Genomic DNA, 15098 nt, shown 5'->3' on the forward strand with positions numbered 1-15098 from the left:
GAGGAGGAGGGAGAGACCATGAGGTGGTGGGGTGGCTGGGGGGTAGGGTTGTGCAGTGGCAGAGACTAAGGCAATCCCATTTCAGTTCTGGCTAAACTAGGAGGAACAAGGAGGAGGTGGGAGAGTAGGAGAAATGGGTGGGTCAAATTTTACCACGATATTAACACCAAGTCATTGTATGTGAGACTTTGACCTAAGGAACTGCAAACCAGGGGCAATGGCCTTCAATCCTCCAAAAAACCTCTCCAGATATATGGGAGCAGAACATTTTAGAGTCACGTGATTATTTTTCTTCTTATTATTATTCTTGAAAGCATTATTATGTTATTGCCATTACTAATTGAGCACCTATTTTGTGAAAAACATATCCAACATGTTATTTTTAATTGTTATAACAACCCTACAAGAGAAGTAGAATTATTCCTACTTTATAGATCAAGAAACTAGAGGTTTAGCAACTCACTTAAGGCACACAGTAAGAGTGGTCTTTTCACTAGATTTTGCCGTTAATATCTTTTAAAGATAGTTTTATTAAGGTATAGTTGACATACAATAAATGCACATATTTAAAGTAGATAATGTGATAAGTTCTGACGCAGGTATACACCCATGAAACCATCACCACAATGACAAGATGAAACATTCATCATCCCTGAAAAGTTTCCTCATGCTTCTTTGTAATCCTTCCTTCTGCCACTCCATTCTCAGGTAGCCACTCATCTGTTTCCTACATTAGTTTGCACTTCCTAGAATTTTATATAAATGGAATTATACAGTGTGTACTCCTTTTTGTCTGGCTTCTTTCACTCAGCCTAACTATTTGGGTTTCATCCATGTTGTTGCATGTGTCAATAATTCATCCCTTGTTATTGCTGAGTTGTAGTCCATTGGATGGATATGCTACAGTTTGTTTATCCATTTGCCTGCTAATGGACATTTGAATTGCTTCCAGTTTGATGATGGAACAAATAAAGCTGCTTGTCTATTTGGATGTATGCTTTCTTTTCTTTTCTTTGGGTAAGTACCTCAATGCAGAATGGCTGGACCATATGGTAGATATATGTGTAACTTCTTAAGAAAAAACCAAAATGTTTTCCAAAGTATTTCCCTAATGACTTATGATGTTGAGCATCTTTTCATGTGCTTATTTGCCATCGGTATATCTTCTGGGTTATGTGTCTGTTCAAATCTTTTGCCCATTGTAAAAATTGGGTTGTTTATTTGCTTATTATTGAGTTTTGAGAGTTCCTTATATATTCTGGATACAAGTCCTACGTCAGATGATTATTTGCCAATATTTTCTCCCAACCTGTGGCTTGTTTTTTCATTTTCTTAACAGTGTATTTTGAAGAGCAGAAATTTCTAATTTTGATGAAGTCCTACTTATCAATTTTTCCTTTTATGGATTGTGCTGTTGGTGTGTATCTAAAAAGTCTTTGCCTTACCCAAGGTCTCTATGGTTTTCTTTTATGTTTTCTTCTAGAAGTTTTTATATTAGGTTTTACATTTAATCTATGATCCATTTTGAGTTAATTTTTGTATACGATGCAAGGTACGAATCTAAGTTCATTTTTGCATATGAATATCCACACCATTTGTCGTAAAGATTATTCTTTCTCCACTGAATTGCCTTTACACATTTGTTGAAAATCAGTTGTTCATATATATGTGATTCTATTTATGGACTCTATTCTGTTCCACTGATTTATCTATCTTTATGACAATACCACACTTTGATTACTGAAGCTTTGTAATAAATATTGAAGTCAGGTAGTGTAAGTCCTCCAACTTTGTTCATTTTCAAAGTTATTTGGGATAGTCTAGGTCCTTTCCAAATGAAATTTAGAACCACTTTAGAAAATCCCAGTAGAAAAAGCCTACTGGGATTTTGATTGAGATTGCATCAAATATATAGATCATTTTAGGGAGAAGTGACAACAATAGCAAGTCTTCTGACTTATTAACAAGATTTATCTCTACATTTATTTAGGTCTTCTTTAATTCCTCTTGGTAATGTTTTGTAGTTTTCGATGTATAAGTCTTTCACATTTTTTATCAGATTTATCTCCAAGTATTTCAATTTTTTCAATGCTATTATAAATGGTATTCTTTTTAAAATTTCAATTTATAATCGTTCATTGATAGAATATAGAAATTCAAATGATTTTTATATATTGAAATTGTATCCTGCAACCTTACTAAACTCATTTATTAATCACTCTTTGTAGATTCCATTGGGTTTTTTATATAGGCAATCTTGTTGTCTGTGAATAAAGACAGTTTACTCATTCCTTTCCAATCTGGTTGCCTTTTACTGCTCTTACTTGCCTTACTGTACTGGCTAGTACCTCTCATACGATGTTGAACAGAAGCAGTGAGAGTAGACATCATTGTCTCGTTACTGAACTTAGAGGCAAAGCATTCAATTTTTCACCATTAAGTGTAATGTTAGCTTTAGGTTGTTTGTAGATGCCCTTTACAAGGCTGAATGAATTCCTTCCTATTCCTACTTTGCTGAGGGTTTTTATCAGGAATGGCTGTTGGATTTGTCAAATACTTTTTCTGCATCTATTGTGATGATCATATGATTTTTCTTTGTAGTTTGTTAATATGATAAATTATATTGATTTATGATTTCTGTTCTTTTAAATTTCTTAAGGTGTGTTTTATGGCCCAGAATATCAAATGTTTCATGTGAGCTTGAGAAGAATATGTCTTTTCCTGTTGTTGGATGAAGTAGTCTATAGATGTCAGTTATATCCAGTTGGTTGACATGTTGTTAAGTTCTACTATGTCCTTACTGATTTTCTCTCTGCTGTCTCTGTCCATTTCTAACAGAGGGGTGCTGAAGTCTCCAACTACACAGTGGATTCACCTGTTTCTCCTTGCAGTTCTATCAGTTTTTGCCTCACATAGTTTGATGCTTTGTTGTTAGGCACATACATGTGGAGGATTGTTAAGTCTTCTTAGAGAATTGACCCTTCTATCACTACACAATGCCCTTCTTTATCCCTAATAACTTCTCTTGCTTTGAAGTCTGCTCTGTCTGAAAATAATATAGCTCCTCCTGCTTTCTTTTCATCAGTGTTAGCATGGTGCATTTTTCTACATCCATTTACTTTTGTACTTTTGTATTTACTTTTGTATTTATCTTTATATTTAAAGGGGTTTCATGTAGACAACATATACTTGGATTGGTTTTTTGATCCACTCTGACAATCTCTGTCTTTTAATTGGTGCATTTAGACCATTGACAAAGTGATTACTGATAAAGTTGGATTAATATCTACCATATTTGTTACTGTATTCTATTTGCCCTTGTTCTTTGTTCCTATTTTTGCCCTCCACTCTTTTTTTGCCTTTTGTGGCTTTAATTGAGCATTTTACATAATTCCATTTTCTCTCCTTTCTTAGCATATTAATTATGCTTTTTTTAACTTTTTCTGTTGGTTGCCCTAGAGTTTGCCATATACATTTACAACTAACACAAGTCCATTTTCAGATAACACTATACCACTTCATGGATAGTGTGAGTACCTTATAATAACAAAATAATCTAATTTCTCCCTCCTGTCCCTTCCATCATTGCTGTCTGCTGTCATTCATCATTCATTTCACTTATATATAAGCATACATAAATATATGTATGTGTGTGTGTGTGTGTGTGTATACAGACGGTCCCTAACTTAATGATGGTTCAGTTTACGATTTTTCAACTTTATGATGGTGGACTCCGGCATGAGAGTTCAATCTATTGTTGAATTGCACAACTCTGAGATGAGGTCAGCTTTGGGATTCATCTTACTTCAAAGATTTACTGAAGGATGAATATGTCTACATTGTAATGGACTGTTTCTTTTTTTCCTTTTGAAATACACACACACACTTAAATAAATCATCTTGTGAAATAACACTGTGCGTGTGTGTGTGTGTGTGTGTGTAAAGGTTTCTCTTGCTTTAAAAACATATTTGAAAACTTGTTCTTGTTTCACTTCTTACTCAACGCATTTTCTACTTAATGATATTTTCAACTTATAATGGGTTTATTGGGACATAACCCCATCATAAGTTGAGGAAGATCTGTATATACATGCATATATATGCATAAGGTATATACATAAGCATGAATAATTGAATACATTGTTGCTATTATTATTTTGAACAAACTGTTATCCTATAGACCAATTAAGAATAAGAGAAAAGTTTCTATCTTCACTTAATCTTTCTTTCATGCTCATCCTTACTTTATGTAGATCCAAGTTTCTGACATATTATTTGCCTTCTCTCTAAAGAACTACTTTTAACACTTCTTGCAAGGCAGATCTGCTGGCAAAAAATTCCCTCAGTTTTTGTTTGTCTGAGAAACTCTTTATTTCTCCTTTACTTTTGAAGGTAATTTTGCAGGATACAGAATTCTAGGTTGGTGTTTTTTTTCTCTCAACACTTTACATATGTCACTCCACCTTTTTGTTTGCAGGGCTTCTGAAGAGAAGTTGGATGTAATTCTTATCTTTGTTCTTCTATAGGTAAGGTGTTTTTTCCCTCTGGTTTATTTCAGGATTTTTTTCTTTATCTTTGATTTTCTGCAATTTGAAAATCGCCTAGGTGTAGTTTTTTGACATTTATCCTACTTGGTGTTTTCTAAGCTTTCTGGATCTGTGAGTTGGTGTCTGACATTAATCTGGAGGAAATTCTCAGTCATTATTGTTTCAAATATTTCTTTTTTTTTCTTTCTTCTCTATCTGGTATTCCCATTATGTGTATGTTACACCTTTTGTAGTTGTCCCACATTCCTTGGATATTCTATTGTTTTTTCTTTGGTCTTTGTTCTCTTTGCTTTTCTGTTTTGGAGACTTCTATTGAGATATCTTCAAGCTCAGAGTTTCTTTCCTCAGCTGTGTCCAGTCTACCAGTAAGCCCATCAAAGGCATTCTTCATTTTTGTTAAAGTATTTTTGAATTCTAGCACTTCTTTTTTTTTCCTAAGAATTTCCACTGCTCTGCTTACATTGCCCATCTCTTCTTACATGCTGTCTACTTTGTCCATCAGAGCCCTCAGCATACTAATCATAGTTGTTTGAAATTCCCAGTCTGATAATTCCAACATCCCTGCCATGTCTTGCTTAGAGCATGCTTGCTCTTTCTTCAAACTGTGTTTTTTGCTTTTTGGTATGTCTTGCAATTTTTCCTTGATAGCCAGACATAATGTACTGGGTAAAAGGAACTACTGTAAATAGAGCTTCAGTGATGCAGTGATGAGGTGTGGGGAGACAGGAAGTGTTATGTAGTCCTATGATTAGATCTCAGTCTTTTAGTGAGCCTGTGCCTCTGGACTGTGAACTTCACAAGTGTTTTAAATTTATTTTCCTCTACCTCAGATGGGAAAAAATGGCTAGAGTGAGCTGGAGTCGGGTATTTCCCTTCCTCCAGATCAGTTAGGTTCTGATAATACCCCTAGCATGTTAAGCACTAGTTAACTAATTCCCCCTGAGGGCAGACCTTGTTAAGAAGAACAGAGCGCCCTGGCATATTTCAATAGTTCCGTTTCTCCTCCCCTTGCTCGAAGCACAAGGGGATTTTTCTCTGATATTTACTGTGGGAACCAGGTCGAACTCCTGGAAGTAAATCTCACAAAATTGTGAGGGCCTCCTATGCCTGGGTCCCCCTGGAGTTTTTAACTCTCAAAATTGTCCACACTGAGCCTCCAGCAATTTTTCAATTACAGTTCTGGTTTTCCAAGCTGGCGCTGGTTCCCGAGGTGGTTTCTACTCATGAGTCTCTGTCCCACTAAATTGATAGTCTGTGTATTCACCTGTCAGAGTCTCCAATTTTGGGGGCAGTGGTTTGCCCCATGTCTTCCCCTCTCTTACAGATCCTAGAAGAGTTGTTGATTTTTCAGTCTGTTCAGGTTTTAACTTGTTAGGACAGAGGGACGACTTCCAAGCTCCTTACATGCAGAATCACATACTGATTTATTTTAGAATGTTAAATCACCCTTGCATTCCTTGGATAAACCTCATTTGGTCCTGATGTATTATCCTTTTTATATAGTGTTGGATTTACTTTGAAAAAATTGTTTAAATTTTTTGTATAAATATTCATAAAGGGTATTGTTCTATAGTTTTCTTGTAATTTCCTTTTTCCCCAATATCAGGGTAATGCTGGCCTTATAGAATGACTAGGAAGTATTACGTCCTTTCTAATTTTCTAAACGAATTATTTCTTCCTTAAACATTTGGTAGAACTCACCAGTGAAGCCATCTACGCTTGGAATTTTCTTTGTGGGAATGTTTTTAAGCATAAATTTAATTTCTTTAATATATATAGAGCCATTCAAGTTATCTATTTCTTCCTATGTGAGCTTTGATAGTTTGTGTCTTTCAAAGAATTTGTCAATTTCATCTACGCTTTCAAATTTAGTGGCATAAAATTGCAGTAATATTCCCTTATCCTTTTACTACCTTTAGAATCTTCAGTGATGTTACCTCTCTTATCCCGATATTGGTAATTTTTGTCTTTGCTCTCTTTTTCTTGATCAGTCTGGCTAGAAGTTTATCAATTTTATCTATCTTTTCAGAGAACCAGCTTTTGATTTTATTGATTGTATCTAGTTTTATTTCTGTTTTCAATTTCAGTGATTTCCACTCTGTTCTTTATTATTTTCTTTCTTGTACGTACTCTGGGTTTAACTTTCTTCTTCTTTTTCTAATATCTTAAGGTGGAAGCTGAGATCATTGACTTGAGAATGTTTCTTTTTTCTAATGTGGACATTTAGTGCTATAGATTTCCCTCTAAGTACTGCTTTATTGGAATCCCATAAATTTTGATATCTCATGTTTTTATTTTCATTCAATTCAAAATACTTTCTAAGTTCCCTTTTACTCTCTTCTTTGACCCATGGGTTATTTAGAAGTGTATTATTTAGTTTCCAAATATTTGAAATTTTCCAGATATTTTTCTGTTATTGATTTCTAATTTAATTACACTGTGGTCAGAGAATATACTTTTTATGACTTGAATCATTTTAAGTTTGAGACTTGCTTTATGGTTTAGAACATGGTCTATGTTGGTATAAGTTCCAGGTGTGATTGAAAAGAATGTACATTGTGCTGTTATTGGGTCAGGTTGGATGATAGTGTTGTTCAAATCTTCTATATATTTACTGACTTTTCTGTTTGTTCTATCAATTATCAAGACAGGGTACTGAAATCTCCCACTATAACTGTAGTTTTGTCTATTTCTCATTGCAGTTTTCTCAGTTTTTGCTTCATATATTTTAAAGCTATATTACTAGATGCATAAACATTTTGGATTGTTTGCCCTCTTGATGAACTACTTATCATTACGAAATTATTTTCTTCATTCCTGGTAATATTCTCTATTCTAAAATCTACTTGTCTGATATTAATATAAACACTCCAGTTTTCTTTTGATTAGCATTAGCACAGTTTATCTTTCCTCATCCTTTTACTTTTAAGGAATTTGTGTTTTTATATTTGAAGGGCATCTCTTACATATATAGTTGAGATTTAGCAATCTAGCTAGTCTGACCATCTCTGCTTTTTAATTGGGGTATTTAGACCATTTACATTTAATGAGATTATTATGGTTAGGTTTAAATCTATCAATCATCTACTAATTTCTACTTTTTTATTTGTCCTATCTGTTCTTTGTTTTCTTTTTCCTCTTTTTATGCCTTCTTTTGGATTAATTGAAATTAATTATGATTCTATGTGATCTATTTTGATGGATTATTAGCTATAATTCTTTATTATTTTAGTAGTTGCTTTAGGGTTTATAGAACACATCCTTAACCTACCACAGTCTACTTTGAAGTGATATTATAGCACTTGGCATATAGTATAAGAACCTTATAATAATATACTTCTATTTTTCCCTCTAGACTTTTTCGACTTTTGTACTATTGTTGTCATATATTTTACTTTTACAAATGTTACAAACCCAACATTACACTGTTGTTATTTTTGTTTAAACAGTCAGTTATCTTTTAAAGAGATTTAAATAATGAGAAAATAATGTAACTAATGAGAAAATTATGTATTTTTCCTTGCATTTAACATTTTTGGCATTATTCATTCCTTCATGTAAATCTATATTTCTGTCTAGTATCATTTTCCTTTGGCCTGAAGGCCTTTTTTTTTTTTTCAACATTGCTTGTAGCATGGGTCTTCTGGTGATGAATTCTTTCAGCTTTTGTATGTCTGGAAAAGTCTATATTTGCCTTCATTTTTGAAAGTTATTTTTCTGGGTATAGAATTCTAGGTTACTTTAGAGATGTTCTTCTTTAAAGATGTGGTCTACTTGAAAAATGTTGCTCCACTGTCTTCTCACTTGCATTGTTTCCAACGAGAAATCTGATGTCATCCTTATCTTTGTTCCTTTGTACATAACATGTCTTTTTTTCCTTTGGCTGCTTTTAAGACTTTCTCTATTATTGGTTTTGACCAATTTGTTTAAAATGTGCCTTGGCATAGTTGCTTTCACATTTCTTTTGCATGTTGTTCACTGAACTTCTTCGATCTGTGTATTTATAGTTTTCATCAAATTTGGAAAATTTTCAGCCATTATTTCTTTAAATACTTTTTCACCCCATTCTCTGTTGGGAATTCTAATTTCACAAATATAAAGCTGCTTGAAATTACCCCATAGCTCACTGATGCTTTTTAAAAATTTTCTTTTCTTCCATGTTTCATTTTGGAGTTTCTATTGCTATGTTGTCAAGATCACTAATCTTTTCTTCTTTAATATCTAATGTCTAATCCCATCCAGTGGATTTTTTTTTTTTTTTTTGCTGACGAAGTTTCGCCCTGACATCCATTGCCGATATTCCTCTTCTTTTGCTTGAGGAAGATTAGCCCTCAGCAAACATCTGTGCCAATATTCCTCCTTTTTTTGTACGTGGGTCACTGCCACAGCATGGCTGGTGAGTGGAGTAGGTCATCCAGGATCTGAACCCACAAACCCGGGCTGCCCAAGCGGAGCACACAGAACTTTAACCAATTGGCCACGAGGCCAGGCCCCCATCCAGGGTATTTTTCATCGTACATATTACAGTTTCATCTCCAAAAGATTGGTTTGGGCCTTTTAAAAATATTTTCCATGTCTTTACTTAACTTTTTGAACATCTGAAATACAGTTATAATAACTGTTTCACCATTCTTGTCTGCTAATTCATCTGTGTCAGTTTTGGGTCAGTTTCAATTGATTGATTTTTCTCCTCATTATGGGTCATGTTTTCCTGCCTCTTTGTATGACTGGTAATCTTTAATTGGATGTCAGACATTGTGAAGTTTATCTTGTTGGGTGCTGGATATTTCTGAATTCTTATAAATATTCTTGAGCTTTGTTCTGTTATGCAGTAAAGTTACTTGGAAACAGTAACAGTTTGATCCTTCTGAGTTTTGCTTTCAAGGTTGATTAGGCAGGGCTGGAGCACTGCTCAAGCTAGGGATAATTATTCTCCATTTCTGAGATAGGACTCTTCCTTGTTCCCTATGCAATGTCTGTGAATGATCAGTCCAACTGTTGGGAACAGCTGATTAATACTCAACCAAAACTTGTAGGGGACCCTCTGAAGATCCCCAGAGTTCTCTGTCTATGCAGCTGTCTCTGCCCTGGTACTCTATCTTGGGAACTCTAGTGCCCTGGTCTATCTGGACTCTCCGCCACTCCGCCTCAAACCAGGGAGTCTTCTTGGATTTCTCTTCCCTATGCCATGACCTAGAAACTCTTCCGAGACAGTAATCCAGGCAATTGTAGGGTTCACCTCATTTATTTCCCATGTATCATGGATCACTGTCCTTTGCTGCCTGATGTCCAATGGCTTGAAAACTGTTGTTTCATATATTTGTCCATTTTTTAGTTATTTCAAGCAGAAGATCAGTCCCTGTTACCTCATCTTGGCCAGAAATAGAATGGATCTTAAAAAGCCCCTTGAGTAAGGCCCAATGAACATTCTGACACTCCTGGGAATCTCTGTAAGACTTGATAAGCACTGGGAAATGGTAACCCTACTGAATACAGAACACCTGAGGCTCATTCTTGGGTACCCTTTGTGACTCTTCCACCTTGAAATTTCCATGGTGTTCACTTTAATGGAATTTCACCCAAATGAAAATGTGTCTGTGAAGAGAACTCATGCACACCCTCTCCCAGGACTTCCTGCCTTGTGTTTACCCTAGAGCCCCTCCCCTGGTAACGGTATTTAGGGGCTGTGCCTCACTGTTCCCTCTCAGTCTCCAGAGGACCCCACTGATCCTTCCACAAGCTTGGATCTGAGGCTGTAGGTGGCCATACTCAGTGTAGGTGGCGATTACTGTTAAGTCGGAGCAATGCTCACTAAGGCCTGAGTACATCCTCATGAGGACCATCTCACAAGGTTTGGGGTGGACCAGACCATTAAAAGGTCTGCTGAAACTAGAAGGATGTGCAACTATGACATACAACTATCCACTGGGGCTTTGGGGAGAAAAAGGAGGAGGATTGGCAATAGATGTTAGCTCAGAGCCGGTCTTCCTCAGCAAAAAGAGGAGGATTAGCATGGATGTTAGCTCAGGGCTGATCTTCCTCACCAAAAAAAAAAAAAAAAGGTCTGCTGAGTCCCTTAGGTTAAGTTTCAGAACTCTTATGTGGCCCTGCCATCCCTGGGTCACCAACTCATCCCTCAGTCTAGAGGTCTCTCCTCTGGGCTTGCATTTTGGGGAAATCAGGTAAAAGGCAACCATACATACTGCTTTGGGGCAGAGCACAGACCAAAAAGCAGAGCACAGACCAGGATTCCCCCCCAGGTCTCTCTTGGTCTTGGGTTATCCCACTGGATCTCTGCTAACCCACATAATGATTACTCTACTAAATTAATGTCAGTAGCAAGCTAGACAAGAGTGGACAGACAACCTGGCCTCAGAGAGAAGCCACAGAAGCCACATTTCACTAACTGTATTCATTAAGAGTCGATAGAAATAAAATGCATTTATTTCTAAGTAGACATTAATATGTGCCAAATTTACCAAACCAAATGCAGCTGACAAGTATGGGTGTGGGATGTCTATTTTTTCCTTTCATATGAGAAATCTGTTTTATTTTTAGGAACGTGCTATTTCTTTGCTTTATAGGTAATTTTTTTCTTCACGTTTACTACCCAAGGGCTCGAGGTAGTCCCCTCCTGTGCAGGGGAAGCAAACTTTTGACTTAAACCTCCTTCTGCTCTGGCCAGTCCAGGTGCGTATGGCAAGAGAAGCCAGCAAGGAAGGAAAACAGACCTCAGGTTCTATTTTCCTGACACCACAGAGCAACCAATCACTGCCCTTAGTCCCTATGGCTTCAAAAGGAAGCTCACACATGCAGAGAAACGAGGTAAAGCACAAAGGAGGCAGGGTATGACTGTCACCATTAGTACAGAGGGCTGGGGTAGCCCTGGGACAAGCCATCATCGCCCCTGCCCAGGAGAAAGCCAGAGAAACCACAGGAGGCTGTATCTCCCCACTCTTCTACCTCTGATTCCCCCTGCTCCTTCTTTCCGGGCCAAAAGGGCACCCAGATGTGGGATGGTCTTCCTGGGACAGGGAAAAGGGCAGGAAAAACACACAGGAGCCTATTCTGGTGCCCAGAAAGGCGGAAGGGACTGAGCCGGGTGTCTCTGAGTGGGAGAAGCATGCAGGCAGGGCACACGGCCTGTGGCTATCAGGAGCCCTGCTGGAGGAGGGGGTCAGGAGGGGCTGATGAGGCTGGACAAAGAAGCCAGGAAACACAGAAGCATTCAATTTGTGACCGTCTACAATCAACAAAGCCAAGAGAGGAATCCTTTAAAGTTAGATCATGTGACTCTTTTGCTCCAAGACTCCAATGGCTTTCCATCTCACTCCAAGTACAACTTTATGTCCTTAGGATAGTCTGTAAGAGCCGCCTGCCTGTGCCCTCTGACCTCCACTCCTGCCCTTTCTTCCTCCCTCCCTCTGCCCAGCCCCTAAAGCCCTCGCTGTTCTGTGGACACACCAGGCACACCCCCTCTGGGCCACAGCATGGCTGTATGCTTGTCTGATGCCCTCTCCTCATGTTCACATAACTTGTTCCCACATCTCCTTCCAGCCTTTGTCAAAATGCTTCCCACTCCCACCCCGCTATTCAATCCCCCACCCCAGCACTCTGATCCCTCTTACTCGAGTCTATTTTTTTTCCACACCATTCTTGTAACCTGCTAGCACATTAGATAAGTCACCTACATGTCAAGCTATTGTCTGACTCTCCAAACAGGAGGGACGCTCCAGGAAAGCACAGTTGTGGCTTTTTTTGTCTATTTGACTCCTGCTTTATCTTCCCTGCCTAGACAGCCCCTGGCATGTAGAAGGTATTCAAAAAATATTTGTCAAATGAGCTGACCCACTGAAACAATGCCCTTCTCACCAGTCCTGGAGCATATACACACCCAGTCCACACAGGGGTTTAGAACTCTCTGTAGGCCTTAGAGTGTCTAGGCCTGACCAGGGCTGCGAGTCCTGTGGCCACTGGGAGACGTTCATAAGTGCCTGGGTCTGCTACTGCCCTTTTTCCTTTTTTTTAATTTTATTGTGTTCAGAACACTTAACATGGGATCTCGTCTTCTGACAGATTTTTAATTGTTATAACTGCCTTGTTTATTCTCATGTAATTCTATTAGCCTGTTGTCCTGTAGGTACATAACTGGGGTACGAAAACCCAAAACTCGCTGATTTGACTTGATTGAAGCAGTGCTGGGCATGTTAAGAAACCCAACAGGTGATCGGTTACACACAAGAAAGGAGAAGCGCTGTCACGTGGATTTCCCACAGTCGGCAGCTGTCCTCCACGGCCCTCCCTTCTTCCCTCTGGGAAAGGGGCTGGTCTACCGAGCTGTCCCTGCAATGCTCCAACCAGGTCCCCTGAGCAACGTGGCTGGGACACTGTTTTGGAGCCCTTCACGCTGATCTGAAGAGTGAGCAGCGTGCAGTATGCAGCCTTCCCCGGAGCCAGACAACACCCCGTGCACACACGCACACACATGCCTTCGCACACGGTGTGAGACACAGACGTTTTGGAGCCCTTCACGCTGATCTGAAGAGTGAGCAGCGTGCAGTATGCAGCCTTCCCCGGAGCCAGACAACACCCCGTGCACACACGCACACACATGCCTTCGCACACGGTGTGAGACGCATGGAGGGGAAGGGCTGGGGTCTCTCAGGACATGCATTTGTGGAGGCTGACGGCTCTTGGACACCTGGCCGAGGTGGAGACAGTGGAGACGGGCAGTGTGAGAGAATGAGTGGACTAGAGGTCCAGATGAGGTCAGAGGCAGAAGAGAGAGGTGACTGGACGTGATCAACAGACGAGCCCTGCACCCAGTGACACCACATGGCATGTTTCAGGAGACACAGGACACGGGAGAGAGACACGGGGAGGGGCTCGGCATGCACAGGCTCCACCTGGTGGAAGGAGGCCCCGCGCCCAGCCCAGCCTGGAGCTTACCCGTTCGTGGCGAGTGCACCATGCCACAGGTGCCACACACGTGTGCGTGGCTGGGGACGGCCGTTAAACTAGGAGCTTGGGGAGGATAAAAAGTGTGCTGCAGCTGTCAGGGTGACATATTAGGCGCCAGAGGAAGACAGTTCACGGAATTAAATTTTTTTTCAAGGTCTGCAAGGAATCTTAGGGATCTAATCCAACTTGCCGATTTCAAAGAAGAGAAGCTGGCTCAGCTGCACATGGAGTCAAGAAGAAAGAAGGGCCTAGAGCCCCGGCCTCCAGCTCCCACCAAGGGTGGGGCCTCTGCCCTGTTTCTATGCCCACTGGTTAGAGAGCGGGCAGACAAAGCAGAGGCTGAAGGGTCCCCGGCCCCTGCTCCGTCACGCAGCTGGCTACTTCCACTGCTGCTTCAAGGAAAGTGCTCCTCAAGAGGCAGCAGTGGGTTTGCTGAGGGCAAAAGTCAGGGCCCCCCAGGGGCCTGGTCACACTGCAGGCTCCGTGCCATGCTGAACCACATCAAAGAGTGAGGGGAAAGAGATGGGGTGAGAAAAAAGGGAGAGAGAGAAAAGGAGAGACCAGACTCAAAGAAAAGTAACCCGCTTAGCCTCACAGAAGGGGTGGCAATAGGACTTTTAAAATACCATCTGGCTAATCCACATCAGGTCTTGGGCTAGAATCTCCATGCCCTTTGCTTCTCAACCATTGACTGTTTTACAGATGGGGACACTGAAGCCCCAACAGGGCCTCGTGCAGAGCTACAGAGAGCCTTTGCAACAGGTGGGTGAGGAGCCCCTGCCTGCTCAGACTCAGCTCTTCCCACTCCTGCACCAGGCCCCGTGGCTGATGGGAGCCTCTCTGCATGGAGTGCGCACCACTCTCTCTCTCACCTCTGCTCTCACCACCACCGGGAGGGAGACCACCAGGAGATGGTCTCATGAAGTGTCACGTGCTGGCGCCTGGAAGGCAGGGCACAGCTCAGCCCCACCTCCTGCCGGAGACACTCACCATTCATCTGGGAGGGAGATGACGAGTAGTCGCGGTCCGCGTGCCGCCTGTCCGGTCTCAGATTGCGGCTCTGTCGGCCAGAGCCCTCCAGCATGTTCACGATCTCGCTCCGGTCAATGTTCCGCAGGGCTGTGTACAGATTCTCCACTGTTGGGGGAGAAGGAGAGAAGGGCACTTGTGAAAGGAATTCTAACTACTGTAGAGCAGGGCGGGAATGTTGTGTGGGCTCTGAAAATTAGGCCAGGAGGAAAATGGGAGAAGAGAGGAGATTTATTTTTTCAGAACGTGGAGGCCTCCCTCTTTTGTCAGAGTCAAAACAAATCTGCCTCTTTGGAGAACACTGTTTCCCTCCAACAGACTGTCTCTAGACACTAACAGTGGCCAATTTCACAACATGGAAAGACGTTTTTTTGTAATCAAAGAGGAATACTACAAGAAAATGAGGGTGAGAAGGATTGGACTCTGTCCTTTTGAAATTCTCAGTCCTTGCTTGTTGATCTGAGATGCAAATATAAACAATTTCTTCTCTGTGTTTTTGTGTATGGAAATTGGTGAGGAGGAGTTGAAAAGAGTAAGACAAATCTTCCCTCCAGGATGGAG

The 15098-nt window shown here is 40.2% G+C and overlaps 1 protein-coding gene across 2 annotated transcripts in view; it reads right to left on the reverse strand.

The window, feature by feature from the left end:
- The window catches only part of ANK1 (ankyrin 1), a 179047-nt gene that overhangs the window by 20306 nt on the left and 143643 nt on the right, over positions 1-15098 (reverse strand). For both annotated transcript variants that reach the window (XM_087418573.1, XM_087418572.1), the window contains exon 37: positions 14499-14645. In XM_087418573.1, coding sequence (XP_087274699.1) covers positions 14499-14645 — 147 coding nt within the window. The remainder of the gene's footprint in view (positions 1-14498; positions 14646-15098) is intronic.

Source organism: Ceratotherium simum, chromosome 28, assembly GCF_057802395.1.
Source record: "Ceratotherium simum simum isolate JZ-2026a chromosome 28, ASM5780239v1, whole genome shotgun sequence".
NCBI classification, from domain to species: Eukaryota; Metazoa; Chordata; class Mammalia; order Perissodactyla; family Rhinocerotidae; genus Ceratotherium; species Ceratotherium simum.